Genomic DNA, 22,071 nt, shown 5'->3' with positions numbered 1-22,071 from the left:
CCAGACAGGAGAAGAGCTTGGGTTGGGACCGGGCGCTCTTGTACGTTATTGTAAACTATTTTTGGTTCAGGTCTGCATACATGTTCAACATAACACAACCACAGTTATAATCACACCACGCACTGAATCACACACCACACACTGGTTGTGAGTTTGTGGTCTACTAAAGGTACAAGGGGTCCGGACAAAGAATATTCAGGGCAGGCTTGTCATCCACAAGGCAGAGTCATTCAGGTACAGGGCAACAGGCAGACTCAGGGCCTCATTTACTAACATTGCGACCGCAGCTTAATCTGTGCCTTTGCCCAACCGCAAATAGCGCACAGTGTATTTCCGCATTTTGCGTGGTATTTATCAAACCAGATCTCGTCGGGCAATCAGCGCCTTACTCCGCCCTTTAGTGTTAATTAGCCATTAAAAGACGGGAGAAATCGCCTGCATGTTACTGCCACCATGGGTGATTCGAGGAAAAGAAAAAGAAGGTTCAGCGAACAGGAGATAGAAATATTGGTTCACAAAGTTACAGCTAACATTAACATGATACAAGGAAGAATACACTCTCTCCTCCCATCTCTTTGCGGCACACGCCCACTTTCCCTTATACACTCCCAGCAGCGGTAATCTGCGTTTTTACTCAAGTGCGCTGCCTTTTACTCAAGTGCGCTGCCTTTGTAAATACGGTTTTATGTCTTTACCCGCTATTTTACGCCTGAAATGGGTGCAATCCTGTTAGTAAATGAGGCCCTGAGAGTTAGGGCAGGCAGGATGTAAGGACCAGGGGAACTAAAAGAGGTTGAAAAGACTAAAGGAGGTAGAGAAAAACATGCTGGTACTGTAGGCTTGACAAACAAGAAGAACTGACCCCAAACAGAAAACACAGGGATAAATGAGGGTAGGAAGGAAGATGGGAGACACCTGGAGGGGGTGGAGACAAACAGGAGATGGGTGAAACAGACCAGGGTGGGACAGGAATATATTTAAGACATACTACTTTATTATATTATTGTAGATTGACATGGCATTGTGTTTTGTATCTGTCTGCTAATGTACTGTTGTCCCTGTGCTTGACACCACTATCCCTGCCTCAAGGGTTGTGTCAGAAATAGCCAGAAAGGTGTGCTGCGTGGTATACTGACAGACCTGCTATTGGATGTAATATGTAATACTTTCTTGGTGTATTGTACTACTATAGTCCTGGAAAGAATTAGGAAACCACTGCACCTTTTTCTTTCCTTTTTTAAAAAGTGGAGAAGGACGATTTTGAGTGAGGAACAGAAAGGTTAAATTTAAGAGGCCACTGCAAATGCTACCCTTCTGTTCCTCCCTCAATATGGTCCTTCTCCACTTTTTTAAAAAGGAAAGAAAAAGGTGCAGTGCATGTACAATTTCTGACACTATAGTTTGGTACGATTCCATTTGAGATAAAAGGAAAGTCAGCCAACCTGGACAGACAGTCCTCTGACTGATCAAACCTTCTTGGTGTTTGAGAGGAAAATGACAGACTGATATTCTTTATTTCTACCTCCAGAGGGTAGTAGTGTTTGTAATGCTTCTTATAAACATAATAGAAATACCTCAGGATGACCACATGATGTCTCAGTATACGATAGACAGGATAGTTTTCTGGAATATTCCACAGGTACAATCCAGCTCAGTGAAATCAGCTTCTCAGGCAGGTTAATATTTCACATTGGTTACTGACAACCGTGTCATTGTGTTCAAATCAAATGTTATTTGTATAGCCCTTTCTACGAGCAATGTCGCATAGGGCTTCACACACGCCCATAGAACTGCACCTAAACCAACCTTAACTCTCAAGGAAGTGTCGAGGAAGTTTTGAAGACACTGTGTGCGTGAATAGTCAAGATGCCGGATTAATACAAATTCTTTATTCTGTACAGTACATTACATTCCATTTAGTCATTTACATTTAGTCATTTAGCAGACGCACATTACCAAACAGAGCGCACTGTGACCAGTCATACCGGATTACTAGAAGTCCTTCGGCAGAGTGATGACAAACACAATACACATGTTTAAGTCTTTTATTGTCAGGTACACAGAACAACACAAGGTCAGACTGGGCACTGAAATTCTTGGGACAAGACAACGCAAAGAAATCTGGCATAACAAACATATAAGTACTTAAAACATAGATTACATCTATGATAAGCTAAAAAAGTAAAACTACATGTACAAAATAGTGTTGAACGATGCGCTGGGCTCACAGCGAGTATGTGTGTGTGCGGCGATGATCGGCTTTCGGACTGAAGAAGGAAGTTCTCAGAAGAGAGTAGACAGGAGTGGATCAAAAATAGAGTCAACGAACAGAGTTTCTTTCTCAAGTCAAAAATGTGGCTTGATGGTCTTTATTCAGGCAGGAAGTCATGTACAGACTGGATCAAAAAGGCCCTTATCATATCCCCAACACCTTGTTATATAGGCAAATATTAGCCTACAGCCCCTTTACCAAAAAGATATGAGCAATAAAAAACCTTCTACAAGGTTCTTCACCCTGGTGATACCCATCCCCCACTGCGTGCGCAGCCTAGCCATAATCAGGATGTCCCCCTTTCACCCAGTATCCTGAAATGCCCTGGTCTCCCCAAACTGCTTGACAACTGGTCATGGACCCTCACTCCCTCCATCCGAGCCTGGTCTCCCAGTCTCCTCAGCCTCCTCAGTCTGGGTCATCGTGACCTGTTCGATATTTCCTCATGGGTCCTCTCACTTTCTACCGACCCTCTCATCCCGAGCTCTGGTGAACAGCTGGAAATGCTTAAACCATAGTGACCCCCTTCTCCTGCGCTCTCACTCTCTTCAGCCTTCTCTCATCCTACACTGTTGGTCTGAGTGTTCCCATAACAGAGACACAAAAGGGATTCTGCTGCATCAGCCTGCCAGACACACACCCTCGGGCCCCCCCTCCTGCTAGTCCAGACCTTGAGTCTGCATCTAACATTCCATACTGCATTCTCCTACACTAGGCCCGTTGTGACCCCATCTAACCTTACTGCCCTGCCACCCAATAATCATCTTCCCACGACAGGACCAACCCTCAACTATACTGTCTCTCCTGTGTGATCCAGTCACGCTCGGGGTCTCACGGTTCCATAGGTTCGTGCACGGAGATCACACGTTTAGTTTTGGGTTTGCTAGCTGCTCCCTCTGAGGGAATCGAAACCAAACCACGGTGTCGTAACGTCACTGGGCTTTATAACATCAAGGGGTCTTTTATAGCAGCATTAATGTTTTGGTCTTTTATGACAACATTATAATTTGTTTATCCCTTATTTCTCTGTTCCCACTCGGACGAATATCAGTATTTTCCTTATAATAACGATCAAGAGCTTGCTCGCCCTTATTCCCCTCCCCGTTATTTAAGACACGACACCACACCTATGAGAGAGAGTGAGCCTGAACATGTGAATCTTCAAAATCCTGTTTTGCGTAAACACCAGTTAGACAGACAGCCCTGTCAAAGTAGCTGGTCGCGATTCCCAGGGACTCACCTTTCTATCGGCGTGGGGCACTGTGTGTCTCTCAAGATCCGGAGGAGGGCCCACAGTGAGGACAGACAACGCTGTGTGTCTCTCAAGATCCGGAGGAGGGCCCACAGTGAGGACAGACAACGCTGTGTGTCTCTCAAGATCCGGAGGAGGGCCCAGAGTGAGGACAGACAACGCTGTGTGTCTCTCAAGATCTGGAGGAGGGCCCACAGTGAGGACAGACAACGCTGTGTGTCTCTCAAGATCCGGAGGAGGGCCCACAGTGAGGACAGACAACGCTGTGTGTCTCTCAAGATCCGGAGGAGGGCCCACAGTGAGGACAGACAACGCTGTGTGTCTCTCAAGATCCGGAGGAGGGCCCAAAGTGAGGACAGACAACGCTGTGTGTCTCTCAAGATCCGGAGGAGGGCCCACAGTGAGGACAGACAACGCTGTGTGTCTCTCAAGATCCGGAGATCCGGTTTTCTCTATGCAAGCAGTTTTTACCACATCCTATGTAAAATAGTTCCAAACTGTCACACTAAAAGCATTCTAACTCAAACTTTTTACCAGCAAGCAGTCATAACTCATTTTATCTAAAATATACATCTGGAAACAATTTTTAATTCATAACGAAAAGGTAAAAAAGCTCTAAAACCATTTTGCAAGCTATTTCTAATACATCTTAAAACATATGCAAGACATTCTCTAATAACACATTTAATGCCAATGCACATATTGTAATTCAGTATACGTATGCAAGCCATTTCTATAACCACCTTATGCAAATGCACATACAGTCAGGTCCATAAATATTTGGACAATGACACAATTTTCATCATTTTAGCTCTGTATACCACCACAATGGATTTGAAATGAAACAAACAAGATGTGCTTTAAGTGTAGACTTTCAGCTTTAATTTCAGGGTATTTACATCCAAATCAGGTGAACGGTGTAGGAATTACAACACATTTTATATGTGCCCCCCCCCCTTTTTAAGGGACCAAAAGTAATTGGACAATTGGCTCGCACATCCCTAATAAGCATCACTCTTTTTTTGTTCATTCATCATTTCTCCAAAGTACATTCAAACGAAGGCTCCGTGAGGATCCTTCGACAATAGTATACAATAGAATATACTAGACCTCTAATACACATAATGACCTATACTAGCCTTATAGAGCTATACTAACCTAAGACAAGTGGGGTACAGCAACTATCAGCAATAGTGCAATATGGTATAGTAGTATATCTATAGTAGTGAGAAATGTATCAATGTACTTTTCGCTCTATGTACATTGTGGGAGGCAGCGAGGAGCAGATGAATGATTTGACTAGCCGCTCAAAGCACTTCATGATGACAGAGGTCAGTGCTATCGGGCGATAGTCGTTCATGCAGGTGACCTTGGTGTTCTTGGGCACAGGGACGATGGTGGTCCTCTTGAAGCAGGTGGGGAGTACAGACAGGCTGAGGGAGAGGTGGAAGATGTCACTGAAGACCCCTGCTAGCTGGTCAGCGCAGCACCTGATATGTTGTCTGGGCCAGGTGCCTTGCGAGGGTTGAGCTTTTTGGAGCAATGCCTCAGCTACAGTTATTGTAGGCACACCACTGGCTAGGCCCTCAGGTAACTCCACTGCAGGGGGGTCACTGTCCCTCTCAAAGTGAGCGTAGAAGGTACTCAGCTCGTCTGGCAGTAGGACAGAGGACTGGGTCTCACTGTAGCCTCTCCCTTTGTAGTCTGTGATGGCTCTAAGTCCACTCCACATGCGCCTGGGGTCAGAGCCATGGTAGCTGGACTCCACCTTGGTCCTGTAAGCCCTTTTCACTGCTTTGATCGCCTTCAGAAGGTCGTATCTGGCCTTCTTGTACTGATCAGGGTCCCCAGAGTTAAAGGCGACAGACCGGGCTCTCAGGTTGGCCTGGACCGCGGCATCAACCCAGGGCTTCTGATTTTTATTTAATTCATTAGTTTATTTGTCAGGGAAAATGCAGCGCACATTATTACATACATCAATAACAATATGTTGTAGATGTGCTGCGTAAAAGGTTTCTAGCCAATAGGCTAATTTGCAACCCCAGTCCCTGGTATTTCTAAAAAGTTAATCAAAATATAATTTACTATATAGTGTGAGTTACACAATCATGCAGCAGATGCAATATGCACATTCTCCAGACCATTGATAATCTCATACAGTTCATCCAAAGCAGCAGCCTTATCTGCCTGGGGGGGTGTAGACTGCACTCATGACCACCGCAGTGAACTCCAGAGGTAGATAGAAGGGTCTGATTTTACAGTTAATAGCTCAAGGACAGGAGAGCAGTGAGATGCTATTACCGCTACATCCGTGGCCCATAGAAAGTTAACCTGAACGTTAGCGAGTAGGATGGTTGGAAAAGCAGGTTAGAAGCTCCGTTTCCGAGTTCGGACGAGGACTCCAGCACGTCGGCCTTGTTTCTTCTTCCTCCGTCTCGCAGGTAAACAGAGCGGCGGAACAACAAAGAGCCTGCTGCATTCCGAGCTCCAACTCGAACTCTGGAATTAAAGTTTGTAAAATAATCCTTGCTAAGTGAAAACGTAATATCCAGAAGTGTTTGCTGGTCGTATTGAATGCAAAATACAAAATAGACAAAACAACTTACAAACACTAACAAGACAAACAAAATGTTACGTAATAATAGCGTAGCTCTCGTCAGTGTGGCCATACTGCAGGTGCACCGGAACACATTCCTATATAGTTTATATACAGTTTTATATAGTACCTAACATCTGGTCATTTCTATACAACAATCAGGACACGTCCGTCAAACACAATTCAGTGACAGATGAAACAACAGCCTCAGAACCTGATGTCCCAGAGCTCCTTCCCCCAGGTGATGAGGATTCTCCTGCAACAAGTCAGGGTGTCATAAAACATAAAAATGACCAAAAATCACCCAGACTTCATGTCTCCAGATGACCCCCCTGGTCAAACTAATCTCCATTGTATCAACAATCTTAGAAAGCAGGCCATATAATATGATACACCCATCCTCCAGGGTTTACTGTCCCACAGTGGTCAGTCTTCAGTCAAACAGACATACCTCTAAATCCTTCATCCCCTTTCTTGACCTAACTGGTTAACTGGTCTCAGAACATTCCAACCCAGTTTCACTTTCCCATTGTGGACGTGTGTGTCTTTGTGGTTGTTGTGATGTTAATTATTTTTAACATTTTACGAATGTTAGGGTTGCATTTCTGTGCTGTGACCCATTTATTTTCCTGATGGCCTGCTCACATTTACCTGGACAGGGAGTTATGCATCTGGCAGCTTTTGTGCTGTTGTTTGAAAATGTTCAATGTTTTCAATCAATCTTCAAAGTTCAAAAAACGGCACTGGAACTTGGCAAAGTTTGATGCAATGGCTTTATTGGTCTTCAAGATGACAAAAATCCCAATAAATGTGAGCAGGTTCCGGAACCCAACTGATCTTTACCCCCCAGGCATCCAATTACATACTGCTCACCTATTTTCATGTGCTATTTTACTATTGATAGTTACAGATGTTCTTCGATCTTACGCATAACACAATTGGTCACCTGTTGTGGGGGTTTCAGATTTCACTCGCACCTTAGCTTTGGTGCCTTTGACCTTGCTTAAATTTGGAGATGTACATTTCACCGCTGGGTGACATTAATAAATAACAACACCCATAGGAAATGATCAGACTGATATTCTTTATTTCTACCTCTAGAAAATAGTAGTGTCTGTAATCAATATCATGATTACCTTCTACAGGCTGTCAGGCTGTCACATCACAGAGGAAGGCTGTGCTTCTCTGAGCTCAACTCTGAAGTCAACCTCCTTCCTGAGACATCTGGAGCTAAGTAACAATGATCTGAAGGATGCCGGCATGAAGCTGCTCTCTGCTGGACTGGGGAATCCACTCTGCAAGCTGGAGACACTGAGGTCTGTATTCATGTTCAACATGACACAACTATAGTTGTAATCTCACACCACGCACTGAACCACACATTGGTCGTATGTTTGTGGTCTATTAAAGGTACAAGGGGGCCGGCCAATGAATAGTCAGGGCAGTCAAGGGTCATAATCCACAAGGCAGAGTCATTCAGGTACAGGGCAGCAGGCAGGTTCAGAGTGAGAACAGGCAGGAGGTCAGGACCAGGTGACAGTGTTGTGGTCAAGACCACCTAAACCGAAACCAAGTCATGACCAAAACCAGAGTGTATCAAGACCGAGACTTTGAGGGGTCAAAACCGAGTCAAGACTAAGACCAGGACTGGGCGATACCGAGTCAAGTCCAAGACCAAGGCAGGGTGAGACCGGGTCAAGACCAGACCACTCAAAACACACAAGCAGTAGGGTTTGACTAGGTAAAAAGTTACATTTGATCTGTAACTGTGTATTTGAACAAAAATGTGCACTCTTAACGTAGTGCAGTGTCCTTGGCCAGGCAATGCAGCTTTTTAAATATTATTGTAATATTTTTTATTTTCTAAGAGGCACATTAGTACTCGGTCTCTGCTTTCACATCTCTCTCTGAAGGAAGGAGCGCGGTACCACAGCGTTTAATTTACGTAACATTAAGTTGGGAGACAGCTGAGCTGACATGAGTTAACGTTGATGTAACATAACTTTATATTCATCATTTGCTACATAGCTTTATGTGGCCTGGCTCGTTATCACAAACTAAATCTGGCAAGCAACTGAAACTAACGCCCTGAAACATACAGCATGTTACATAGCTAATATTTCCTAAATCTCTTTGTGTAATGGGGGGAAGAGATTTCTGAAGAGTTTTGGTACAGAGGCAGATTGCAAACGTTTTTTTATGTTTTCTTTCTAAATGCCGGTAAAGGTTTTATGTAGGCCTAGTCCCAGCCTCATCAGTGAGCGTCTCATAATTACACAACACGTGTTTTCTTTTGGACGTTATTGTAAACTCTTTGTGGTTCAGGTAACCAAATGTAATTATAGCTGATTTGGCCAACATCTTCAGACAGCCACTAATTCGCCTATCTTCCTCATTCACTTTTGGGGTGCAAGGAGGGGTGATGGGCAATTTCAAATTAGAAAGAGTTAAATTATTGGTTGCATTTGAAGCGTGATGTTTTACATCCAATAACATTTATGATATTAACAAATAAATTAAACAATGCACAGGCAATTTAGTGATATCCCCCCAGTTGTGACACCGGTCTTGAGTACTAAAACACTGCCAGGGGAACTAAAAGAGGTTGAAAAGACTAAAGGAGGTAGAGAAAAACATGCTGGTACAAAATCAGTGCTGGAGCCATAGAACCTGACCCCGGGAAAATCAGAGCTATCACAGACATGCCCATCCCACAGAATACAGCAGATGTTATCCGTTTCTTGGGAATGGTCACATACATTGCAAAGTTTATCCCTAAATTTTCAGACACCACCAAACCGCTCAGAGACTTGCTATCAAAGAACAATGAGTGGTCTTGGGGCCAAATGCAACAGACATCATTTGAAAATCTCAAAAAGGAGCTGGCATCACAGAGAGTGTTGGCTCAGTACAGACCACTAGCCAAAACAAAAGTGTCTGCAGACGCATCATCCTTTGGCCTGGGTGCTGTCCTTATGCAGAGACACATGGAGTGGCGTCCAATCGCATACATTTCTCGAAGTCTCTCTGAAACAGAGCAACGTTATGCCCAGTTTGAAAAGGAGGCGTTAGCCGTCACCTGGGCATGTGAAAGGTTGAGTACATACCTCATAGGCTTATCATTCACGATAGAGACAGACCATAAACCACTACTGGCCCTGTTGAGGACAAAAGCATTGGATGATTTACCTCCCAGAGTGCAGCGATTCCGCCTCAGACTGCTGAGGTTCACATACAAGATAACTTACGTGCCAGGGAAGGCGCTCATCACAGCTGATGCACTCTCCAGGGCTCCTGTGAGACGCCCACTGACCGAAGAAGAGGCACAGCTAGAAGGGGAAGTGCAGATATTTATCAATATGACACGTGAAAACTTACCTGCATCCCAGGGTAAACTTCAACAGATGGCAGAGCACCAACAGCAGGATTCCATCTGCAGCCAGCTGATGTCACAGTGCAAGAGAGGGTGGCCACGGCAAGAAGAGCTGCCCCAGCAACTGAAGCCCTATTGGGTCCACCACAGTGAGCTACACATGAATGGTGACCTTCTGATGAAAGGCCAGCGGATTTTTATACCAGAGACATTACAGAAGGAAATGCTGGCCAGACTACATGAGGGACATATGGGGACAACCAAATGCAGACTGAGGGCCCAACAGTCAGTTTGATGGCAGGGACTGGGTGTGCAAATCACAAGAGTGGTGGCCCAGTGTGAGGTATGTGCTAAAAATCAACCACTTCACCCAGAACCAATGATACCCTTAGAGCTGCCACAGCGGCCCTGGCAGAAAGTAGGAGCTGATATGTTTTACTGGGAAAATGACTCTTATTGTTAGTAGACTACTACTCTCGATACATTGAAGTAATAAAACCCCCAATAACCACATCAGCAGGAGTTATCAATGGCTTTAAATCAATATTTGCTAGACATGGGGTTCCGGAAGTACTGATAACTGATAATGGCCCTCAGTTTCCTTCAAGCTCTTTCTTCTCATTTGCCAAGGACTACGACTTCAGACATGTGACCAGCAGCCCATACTTTGCACAGAGCAATGGAGAGGCAGAGAGCTGTGAAAACCGTCAAGGGCCTATTGAGGAAAAATGCTGACCCATACAGGGCCCTGTTGGCTTACAAAGTCACACCGCTGCATCAGGGACCATCGCCAGCAGAACTCCTGATGAGCAGGAGACTGCGCTCACCATTGCCAGTCTCACCTGTTCAACTCAAACCTCAATGGCCAAACAGGAAGGCCTTTGCAGACAAGGACAAACAGCTGAAACACACACAGACAGTTAACTTTAACCACAGACACAGAGCTACTGTGAGACCAGGGGCCCTGTTTTAACGATCTGAAATGCAAGTATCAAAACGCAAAGCCAAGTAGCTTTGTGGGTGGGACTCTGGCGCTGTTAAATGTCTTTGCGCCTGGCGCAAATCTAAAATGGGTTGGTCTGAAGTAGCTACATTACTAATGGGTGTGGTTTGGGCGTAACGTGCAATAAACCAATCAGAGCATTATCTGTCGGGTTAATCAGAAGGTTGCCGGTTCGATTCCCTGCCGTGAAAAATGATGTTGTGTCCATGGGCAAGGCACTTCACCCTACTTGCCTCGGGGAGAATGTCCCTGTACTTGCTGTAAGTCGCTCTGGATAAGAGCATCTGCTAAATGACTAAATGTAAATGTAATCTCACATTCCCTTTAAGAACATGCGCGCTTGTTCCATGACGGATTGCTATTATAACGGCGGATTTGCTAGGCGCACGCCAGGAGCGGTTCACAGCCGAGGAGACCGACGTTTTCGTCAGGTCCGTAAAAGATAGAGAAGTGACATTGTATGGGAAAGGCAGAGCAGTTTTCTCATTGCACTAAGTTGCCCACTCATGCTGCTCATTCAAATTCTTATTCTTGTTTTTATATATAGGCCTATTTTATTTTTTTAATTGTTATATTTTTTAATGGTTTAGTTCTTAGAATTAGTTTAACTATTGTACTTTTTTTTACTTAATTTAAGACCCGTATATGTTTATTGTTTGCACCGTCCTGCCACAGTAAATTCCGTGTTTGTGTAACATAGGCTACATGGCGAATAAACCGAATTCTGATTCTGATGGGCATGGGAGAAGAAACCCACCCAAATTAGCTTTGGTTAAACAGGCATGAGAGGAAATTGCCACAGTTGTTACAAATCAAGTTCACATACATAGAGATTTCTCATGAAAATCTTTTTAATCATTGACATGAAAGACATGTAACACAGCTAGCCATACAATAAATCAAAACAATGTAACGTAGCTTCGCAGGAAGAAGACCCTGGCCTTGCCAGCAGTGCGCACGGGCCAAGCTTGCGCCCTTAAAATAGCATCTGAATAACGCGCCATTGACTTTAGACAACGTTTTTCCTGGTCTGTGGCGGAATTGTTTTCTGAAACTGCAAAATAGCACCAGGGAACGTTTGCGCCGGAACACGCCTCCTTTTTTCGCTGAACCGCTCCCGGGAGCGCAAAGTCAAGATAGGGTGCAAGATAGGGCCCCAGAACTAAAAGCAGGTCAACGAGTCTGGATCACAAACACAAAAGAATCTGCTGAGAAAAGCAGACGCTCGTATGTAGTGGAAACAGACTCAGAAGAGGTGAGGACAAACAAAGCACACCTCAGGAGATACAAGCCCAACCACCGGCTGTGGGCGACACAGAACAGGCATCAGGGCCAGAAGAAGGGGAAGGGGCGAGGGAGAGGATGCAGAGGGCCTACCCAAGGAGAGAGGTGAAAGCCCTGGAGTGGCTTAAAGACTTTTAAACATAACACCTAGAATTAAATAACACAGTGCCAGGTTCATGTTTAATCTGTCTGATATCTTTGGTTCAGGTTTAATATTTGCAATAGACTAGGTGACCTACAGTTAAGGCAGTTCTGCCAGTGTGAGCATTTTGATTTAAAGCTTTATCACTACTTTGGGGAAAGGGGAGATGTAGTATGACCCTCTGGATGCCCCGTACCTGGGGCTGTATAAATGTATCTGTGTGTTGTCATGGAAGCAGTTCAGTAAATATGCCAGCAGGCTAAGGACATGCAGTTGTCCGTATTAATTTGTAATGCCAATTACTACACTGTAGGCTTGACAAACAAGAAGAACTGACCCCAAACAGAAAACACAGGGATAAATGAGGGTAGGAAGGAAGATGGGAGACACCTGGAGGGGGTGGAGACAAACAGGAGATGGGTGAAACAGATCAGGGTGGGACAGGAATATATTTAAGACATACTACTTCATTATATTATGGTATGATGGCTTGGGCAGTATGTTTTGTATCTTTCCCTGTGGTCAACACCACTATCCCTGCATCAAGGGTTGTGTATCAGAAATAGCCAGAAAAGTGTGCTGCCTTGGATACTGACAGACCTATTGGATGCAGTATGTAATACATTCTTAGTATATTGTACTACTATTTAACTGGATATACAATTTCTGACATACTATAGGATGGTAGGATCCAGATTGAGATAGAGGGAACTCAAACAACCAAGACAGACCAAGATCTGACTAATCAAACCGTCTTTGTGTTTAAGAGGAAAATAATCAGACTGACAGGTTGTCTCCGTGGCAACAAACTTGGTACATGCACTTGTGTTTGAGAAAGAGAGCATGCGCGACAACTGAAAACAATAAAACAATTTAAATATAAAATAAAATATATATAAGAATAAGAATAAGAATGAGCAGCATGAGTGGTCAACATAGTGCAATCAGATACTGGGTTAAATAATGAATGAATGTCAGTGGGAGTCCTTGGCCTTGTTGAAGAGGCCAGTAGCAGATGGAAAGAAACTGTTCTTATGGCGTGAGGTTTTGGTCCTGATGGACCGCAGCCTTCTGCCGGAGGGGAGTAGCTGGAACAGGGAGTGGCCAGGGTGGGAGGGGTCGGCCACAATCTTCCTCGCTCGCCTCAGGGTCCTCGAGGTGTGCAGGTCCTCGAGGGTAGGCAGATTGCAGCCGATCACCTTCTCAGCAGTGCGGATGATACGCTGCAGTCTGCTCTTGTCCTTGACAGTGGCAGCAGCGTACCAGATGGTGATGGAAGAGGTGAGGATGGACTCAATGATGGCTGTGTAGAAGTGCACCATCATTGGCCTTTGACAGATTGAATTTCTTCAACTGCCGTAGGAAGTACATCCTCTGTTGTGCTTTCTTGGTGAGGGAGCTGATGTTCAGTTCCCACTTGAGGTCCTGGGAGAGAATGGTGCCCAGGAAGCGGAAGGACTCCACAGTGTTGACTGGGGAGTCAAACAGGGTGATGGGGGTGAGTGGGGCTGTATTCTTCCTGAAGTCCACAACCATCTCCACTGTCTTAAGAGCATTGAGCTCTAAGTTGTTCTGGCTGCACCAGGTCACCAGGTTGTCAGCTTCCCACCTATAATCAGACTCGTCCCCGTCAGAGATGAGCCCAATGAGGGTGGTGTCGTCCGCAAACTTCAGAAGTTTGACAGACGGATGACTGGAGGTGCAACTGTTGGTGTACAGGGAGAAGAGCAGAGGGGAAAGGACGCAGCCCTGAAGAGATCCGGTGCTGATGGACCGGGAGTCAGAGACTTGTGTTCCCAGCTTAACGCACTGCTTCCTGTCAGACAGGAAGTCTGCGATCCACCTGCAGGTGGAGTCGGGCACGTTCAGCTGGGAGAGCTTGTCCTGAAGCAGGGCGGAGATGATGGTGTTGAAGGCAGAGCTGAAATCCACAAACAGGATCCTGGCATAGGATGCTGGGGAGTCCAGGTGCTGTAGGGTGAAGTGGAGGGCCATGTTAAGGGCATCATCCACCGACCTGTTGGCTCTGTAGGCAAACTGCAGTGGGTCCAGGAAAGGGTCTGTGATGGATTTGAGGTGTGCCAGCACAAGGCGCTCAAAAGACTTCATAACCACAGAGGTCAGGGCGACGGGTCTGTAGTCATTGAGTCCTGTTGGCCTTGGCTTTTTGGGCACAGGGATGATTACATGTATTCATTTAGCAGACGCTTTTATCCAAAGCGACTTCCAAGAGAGAGCTTTACAAAGTGCATAGGTCACTGATCATAACAACGAGATAGCCACAAAACATTGCGAGTAGCCAAAACATGAAGCACACATTGTGAACAACCAAAATAAGTGCCAAAGGGAAGAACCATAAGAGCATGTAGTTAAACAAGTTACAATTAAACAACATGAACTGCTATAAGTGCAAGTGTACCTGTGGAAAAAAAGCAAGCAACAATAATAAAACAATATATCACAGCGAGTACAAAAATTTAAGTCAGTTACCACTAACCACAAGAGCAACAAGTCTCTAAGCAAGAGTCATTGTGATCCTTGAGGAAACTAACATCGGGTCAAGCGAACCATTCCTAAGTACCGTTGTACTCCCGGAACAAGTGCGTCTTGAGCCTTTTCTTGAAGGTGGAGAGACAGTCAGTGTCTCTCCACCTGTGTGGATGATGGTGGAGGACTTGAGACAGGCTGGCACATGGCATGTCTCTAGGGAGGTGTTAAAGATGTTGGTAAACACCGGAGACAGCTGGTCAGCGCAGTGCTTGAGGGTGGCAGGAGAGACAGAGTCCGGCCCAGCTGCTTTGCGGGGGTTCTGCCTCTTGAAAAGTCTGTTAACTTCACCCTCCTGAATGGAGAGAGTCGTCACTGTAGAGGGGGGGAGGGGGGAGGCCTCTTGGGTGGGAGGGGGTAGATAAGGACAGTCCAATGGTCTTTCAAATCTACAGTAGAACTCGTTCAGGTCGTTGGCCAGGCGGGAGTCGTTAGTGGAGTGGGGGGCTCTGGGCTTGTAGTTGGTAATCTGCCTGAGCCCTCTCCAGACAGAAGCAGTCGTTAGCAGAGAACTGGCGCTTCAGTCTCTCTGAGTACCGTCGTTTAGCCTCTCTCACCGCCTTGCTAAACCTGTTTTTCGACTCCTTGAATCTGTCTCTATCCCCACTCTGAAATGCTTCCTCCTTCTCTGACCTCAACCTTCTGAGCGTTGCTGAGAACCAGGGCTTGTCGTTGTTGAAGCTCACCCTGGTGCGTGTTGGAATACAGCAGTCCTCACAGAAGCTGATGTATGATGATGTCACAGCCTCTGTGAGTTCATCCAAACTATTGGTAGCAGTCGTGAACATATCCCAGTCAGTTCACCTAAGACAAGTGGGGTATAGTTAGAGCAATAGTGCAATATTGCTGATTGTGCAACCAGTAGCTGAAAATGTGTGTAAAGTGACTAGTGAGAAATGTATCAATGTAAAGTGGCTAATGAGAAATGTCCATATCAATGTCCATTCAGAAGCCTGATGGCCCTTGGATAGAAACTGTTGTCCAGTCTGCGTGTACGAGACCGAATGCTTCGGTAGCGCCTGCCAGAAGGCAACAGGGTAAAGAGACTGAAGGATGGGTGGTAACAGTCTCTTAGAATCCTGCCAGCTTTCCTGAGGCATCGTGTGTGGTAGGTGTCCCTGTCTGTGCAGCTCCCATACCTCACTGTGATGCAACCAGTCAGTATGCTATCTATGGTGCATCTGTAGAAGTTAATGAGGATGACTGAGTCCATGCCAAACATCTTCAGTCTCTGCAAGAAGAGGAGGCGTTTCTGGGCAGCTTTGATCGCCTCTTGATCATTGCTGATGTTCACCCCTAGGAACCTGAAGCAGCTGACCTTTTCCACTCTGGATCCGTTGATGTGAAGGGGTGCATGCTCCTCCTCCTGCCGCCTCCTATAGTCCACAATCATCTCCTTGGTCTTGCTGACATTGAGAGAGAGGTTATTGCCCTGACACCATGATGTCAGGGTATCAACCTCCTCTGACTAGGCTGACTTGTCACTGTTAGAGATGAGGCCCACAATGGTTGTGTCGTCAGCAAACTTAACAAGGAGGTTGGAAATGTGCGTTGCCACACAGTTGTGAGTGAACAAGGAGAAGATGAAGAAAAACAAGTCTTCGGTAGAAGTAAAAATGAAGAATTCTGAGACAAGATATCTTTCAACAGCTCAAGGCAGCTCGACGGTTTATTCAGCAAGTCAGCTACTCGTTCATACAAAGGCAAAAAGACAATCTCAATGCCCCAACACTCATTTTATAGCCTAGATGAGAATAATTCTGCCCCGCCCTGGTTAATATTACACAAGTCCCAGAACCTTCTAGAAGGTTCTATGAACGCCTTATCTGGCTGATAAAGTTGTTGATGAACTCCTCTACTACTGAAAAAGCCCATTTCTCCTGACCCCCACCCTCCGATGTTCTGGCCTCCTTATCTTACTTTCAACAACCCCTCAGCAACTTACCTCAACCAAACTTTCCATCTCCTTTATCACTCTTAATTCTGGCTTAGATCAGCAGAACCCATTACTATTGGTGACTTCAGTCCCTTAAGAGTAAGATCAAAGATCAGTTAACTCCACCAGCTGTTCACTGTTCTCCCACTCATTGTTGTGCAACAACAGCCTATTCTACTCTGGACACATTCTCTTCTCATCTTAAGTTTGCCAAACCACTCTCCATTTCATATTTCCTCCTGCTCTGGCTAAATCCAGTTCATTAACTGCGCAGTTTTCTTACCCCTCCTTGCTTTACCTTGCTCTCCCATAATCAATATCCCACCACAGAGAACAGGAGAGGGCTGAGCACACAGCCCTGGGGGGTGCCTGTGTTGGTGATCAGTGTGGATGAGGTAGTCCCAGGTAGGGATGCACCGAATCCAGGATTCGGTTTCGGCGGAACCTTAGAATTGTTTTCCACCGAACCGAACCCTACGCTTGCACTACACGTGCTACACTGGTCGACGTAATGACGCCGCCGTTGATTACAGGAAAGTGTTTACGTAGGTGGACTGTTCCATGCTGTAGGCTGAGAGAACGTGAAAATGGAACTCGCGAGCAGAAAGTGTTGTTTGGCAGTACTTTCAGTCAAAAGAAGGCGATTCAAGTCGAGCTGTATGTTCAATTTGCAATGCCTATTTGTCTTGTGGTGGCAAAGACCCTAAACCATACACAACATCTCCGCTGTTAAAACATTTGCATATGAAACATCCGAAAGAAATTCAAGAAATCTAAAAGGCAAATATTTTGGATATTGATTGGATCTTGAGATAGGCATATGGTATTTGTCAAAATCGTTTTTCCCACTTGTCTTCCTGGCATAATGTTGCCTATTCTTTTTTTTTTACAGTTAAAATAAAATAAAATGAAAAAATACACTGCTGTGGACGTTGTTTAGCCTACGTCATGTGTTTACTGCGTTAATGGACTGAGGATGGGGGTAGGATTCGGTATTCGGTTGAACCCAAAAAATCTGGATTCGGTGCATCCCTAGTCCCAGGTCCACAAGCTTGGAGACCAGTCTGGAGGGGATGATGGTGTTGAATGCTGAGCTGTAGACAATGAACAGCATCCTCACATATGTATTCCCTTTGTCCAGGTGAGAGCGGTGTGCATAGTCAGGGCGATGGCATTGTCTGTAGACCTGTTGGACCGGTATACAAACTGCATAAGGTCCAGGGTGGGAGGCACGCTCAAAGCACTTCATGATGACAGAGGTCAGTGCTATCGGGCGATAGTCGTTCATGCAGGTGACCTTGGTGTTCTTGGGCACAGGGACGATGGTGGTCCTCTTGAAGCAGGTGGGGAGTACAGACAGGCTGAGGGAGAGGTGGAAGATGTCACTGAAGACCCCTGCTAGCTGGTCAGCGCAGCACCTGATATGTTGTCTGGGCCAGGTGCCTTGCGAGGGTTGAGCTTTTTGGAGCAATGCCTCAGCTACAGTTATTGTAAGCACACCACTGGCTAGAACCTCAGGTAACTCCACTGCAGGGGGGTCACTGTCCCTCTCAAAGTGAGCGTAGAAGGTACTCAGCTCGTCTGGCAGTAGGACAGAGGACTGGGTCTCACTGTAGCCTCTCCCTTTGTAGTCTGTGATGGCTCTAAGTCCACTCCACATGCGCCTGGGGTCAGAGCCATGGTAGCTGGACTCCACCTTGGTCCTGTAACAAGCAACAAGTCAGGGTGTCATAAAACATAAAAATGACCCAAAAATCACCCAGACTTCATGTCTCCAGATGACCCCCCTGGTCAAACTAATCTCCATTGTATCAACAATCTTAGAAAGCAGGCCATATAATATGATACACCCATCCTCCAGTGTTTACTGTCCGACAGTGGTCAGTCTTCGGTCAAACAGACATACCTCTAAATCCTTCATCCCCTCTCTTGACCTAACTGGTCTCAGAACATTCCAACAATAAACAAAGGAGCTTACAGTTTAACCAGTATAAAAACATTAATTGTACATACATAAGCCCAAAAGAAAAAAAGTTAGATCCTTTGATGAATCTTTTACATTAAAACATAACTATTAGTGTATACTCACACAAAAAATGCCACAGCCATCAAAACAAGAACATGAATCAAGAACCAACATTTTAAAGTGAGGCTTAATCGGAAAAAACCTTTGTGTAGTGTAAAGGTGGAAATTCAAGTGGCACTGTGTAGATCTGAGTAGTCAAGAGATGTGGTTTTAATACAATTTATTTAGATTATACAATTACGTAATATTAAACAAAGCTTTGCTGATCAGTCATTACGAAGGAGGTGCTAGCCACAGGTCGTTCGCAAGAGTGATGAAGAACAATCATAAAGCTTGTGCTTTTATACACTTAAAACAGATGCCCTAATAAATGATCAATTCATCAATGCAGTGGTCTCTGTGATTGGTCAGCACTGGTCAGTGACAGTTAAGACAATATAACCCCCCAGGTCAAGATACCAAAGTCTTTTGATGTCACGGCTCTTTCTCTAAATGAGGACAGTAAGGATACCCTTAATGAAACACAAACAGGACACAGGACACAGGACACAATCTCCTTGGCCAAAAGGTCAGAGCTGCTAGATCAACTGATCCATCTACCCTTCTCCCTTTAGGCCACAGAACTCAAACATCCCCCAACCTCCGTGCCCCTAGCTTCTCAATCAGGCATCATAAACCAACACCATAAATACCTTAAGACCAACTGCAACATCCATTTGTTTAAACACAACCTCAGTCTATTAAAAATACATTCTTAGTAACTATATAAAAAAATGCCATTACACGCTCCCCCTAGAGGCCTGGATCACTTCCGTTGTGTAATCTGGATGCAGCGTTTTTCTGTTTGCATTTGTTTTCGGGGTTTGAGTGCTTTCCTTTTTGTAGCGCGTTTCTATATTTGCAACGCGTTTATGTATTTGGTTGTTGTGTGTATTTGCAGCGCGTTGCTGAATGCTGCGCATGTGTTGTCAAATGAATGAAGATGTTTTCTTAATTTGCTTGTGTTTTGTCAATTTGCATGTGTTTTCTTAAATTGCAGGGCGTTTGCACATGTCGGCCACCGTACATAACACACGCCATCGAACTGCACCTAAACCAATCTAAACCCTCAAGGAAGACAAGGAAAAACTCTCAACTGTTGTTTGTCTGTTGTTCTTATTTATTGTTGTTTTTGCCCTATTTGATGATTTTGTACAGCACTTTGGTCGGCATTGGCTGTTTTTAAATGTGCTCTATAAATAAAACTGACTTGACTTGACTCACAAAAACTCAGTTAAAACACTTAAGAAAGCTTGGGAGGAGCAATTCAGTGAGAGTTCCACTTCTCCAGAGATGGTCAGTGACGAAGAGAGGTGCAGACCATAAGCAAATCATAATAGTGCCTCAAGAAGAGATGACAATAAAATGTGCAAATGGATGTTGAACACAGATAATCAGAGTTCCAACTCAGTGCTCTTGATGTAACCCTAAACACCTAGACAGTGCCAGCCTCCCTGATTGAAACATGAAGTCTGTTCCAGAGGAGAGAAGCTCTATATGAGAACACCTTGTCCCCCTGTTGGTTTCAGCTTGCAACAGTAACTCACCACAACACCCATGGGAAATGATTAGACTGATATTCTTTATTTCTACCTCTAGAAGATAGTAGTGTTTGTAATCCATATCATGATTACCTTCTACAGGCTGTCAGGCTGTCACATAACAGAGGAAGGCTGTGCTTCTCTGAGCTCAGCTCTGAATTCAACCTCCTTCCTGAGACAACTGGATTTAAGTAACAATGATCTGAAAGATGCCGGCATTAAGCAGCTCTCTGCTGGACTGGGGAAACCACTCTGCAAACTGGAGACACTGAGGTCTGTATTTATGTTCTACATGAGACATTAGATAAGATATAATAAGATAAGATAAGATATAATAGAACAATGTATTTGTATGGTGTCAAGAGAGGAACGTATTAAGGGATTTCCTGACATTCTTTATTTCTACCTCTAAAAGGTAGTAGTGTTTGTAGTACTTATCATGATATCCTTCTACAGACTGTCAGGCTGTCACATCAAAGAAGAAGGCTGTGCTTCTCTGGCCTCAGCACTGAAGTCAAATCCCGTCCTGAGAGAACTGCACCTGAGTAAATGTGACCTACAGATTTTAGACATGAAGGTGTTCTCTTCTCTACAGGAAAATCCAGTCTGCAAACTGGAGAGTCTGAGGTCTGTAATCATCATCTAATAGTTTCAATGACACACCACATCGTATATGCACTTGTTATTCAGCAAATATGGTTGTTTATTAAGTTAAAAGGTGTAAACTTTATGCAGGAAAGAGATACAATCACTAGTCTTCCATGATGAGGGTTGTATTTATGAAACGTGCAGCACTATATATCAAAGCACTCCAAAGCATTTTCTTTAACAAATGTTTTTCATTGAGTATTAACTAAAAAAAAATATATATATATATACATACACAGAAGACTTGTATAGTGAACACTAAAATATGCTTCACAGAGTGAGCTTTGTGGTGGAACATTCTGACGGTGCTGTGTGGTTTGAATAGTCAAGATGGCGGTTCAATACAATTTATTTAGTTTGCACAAAATATAAGTTTACAGAGTCCTCTGGACCCGTCATAACGAAGGACACGTATAAGCTACAGGTCGTTTGGAAGACTGGTCCAGAACATCACACACACACTGCCCTATATAAACTTATAACATATGGTCATTTGGTTTGCTCAATCAATCAATGTAGCTGTCTCTGTGATTGGCTGACTCCATTTAGTAACAGTTTGAAACAATATAACTCATGCCAGGTGTCCCAAAATTCTTTGATGTCACATCTATCTCTCCTCCTCATTTAGAGAATGAGGAGATAGTAAAGATAACCTCAAACAAGGATTACTGAAACACAAACAGGGCATAGGACACAATCTCTATTCAAAAGGTCAGATTAGCTGCTTCAATAGCCCCTTACTGTATGACTATAGAGGACAGAAGGCCATATAAGATGCTTCATCCTCCAGGGTAAACCTTACTGTATGACTATAGAGGACAGAAGGCCATATAAGATGCTTCATCCTCCAGGGTAAACCTTACTGTATGACTATAGAGGACAGAAGGCCATATAAGATGCTTCATCCTCCAGGGTAAACCTTACTGTATGACTATAGAGGACAGAAGGCCATATAAGATGCTTCATCCTCCAGGGTAAACCTTACTGTATGACTATAGAGGACAGAAGGCCATATAAGATGCTTCATCCTCCAGGGTAAACCTTACTATATGACTATAGAGGACAGAAGGCCATATAAGATGCTTCATCCTCCAGGGTAAACCGTCCCACAGAGCCGTCAGCACCTCGCATTCCATTGAACTCAACTTAATTATCTCGACTTCCTGTCTCTTACCAATGAACATAGAAGCTCATATTAAAACCTTATTTAAGACACATTCATTTTACACACATAAGCCCCAAATTTCCTCCACAGCATACAGAGTTAAATAAACTGATACATACAAGTATAAATAATGACAAGTAGGTAGTTAAAAACAAAAGTAATCGTGAAATGAAGGGTAAAGGGAGAGACGGCAGGGAGGTTAACAGGTGAACACAAGTTTGAAAAGGTGGGTTGTGAAGTCCTCTAT

At 44.5% G+C, this 22,071-nt stretch overlaps 1 protein-coding gene across 1 annotated transcript in view; it reads left to right on the top strand.

Annotated features, from left to right (window-relative positions):
• LOC134038948 (NACHT, LRR and PYD domains-containing protein 12-like) overlaps positions 1–22,071 on the top strand; it is a 223,027-nt gene that overhangs the window by 165,833 nt on the left and 35,123 nt on the right. Inside the window, 3 exon segments of the mRNA XM_062484630.1 lie at positions 7,266–7,436; positions 20,114–20,284; positions 20,468–20,638. Coding sequence (XP_062340614.1) covers positions 7,266–7,436; positions 20,114–20,284; positions 20,468–20,638 — 513 coding nt within the window.

The sequence above is a fragment of the Osmerus eperlanus genome, chromosome 18 (assembly GCF_963692335.1).
Source record: "Osmerus eperlanus chromosome 18, fOsmEpe2.1, whole genome shotgun sequence".
NCBI lineage: Eukaryota > Metazoa > Chordata > Actinopteri > Osmeriformes > Osmeridae > Osmerus > Osmerus eperlanus.
This window is presented reverse-complemented; position numbering and strand designations above follow the sequence as displayed.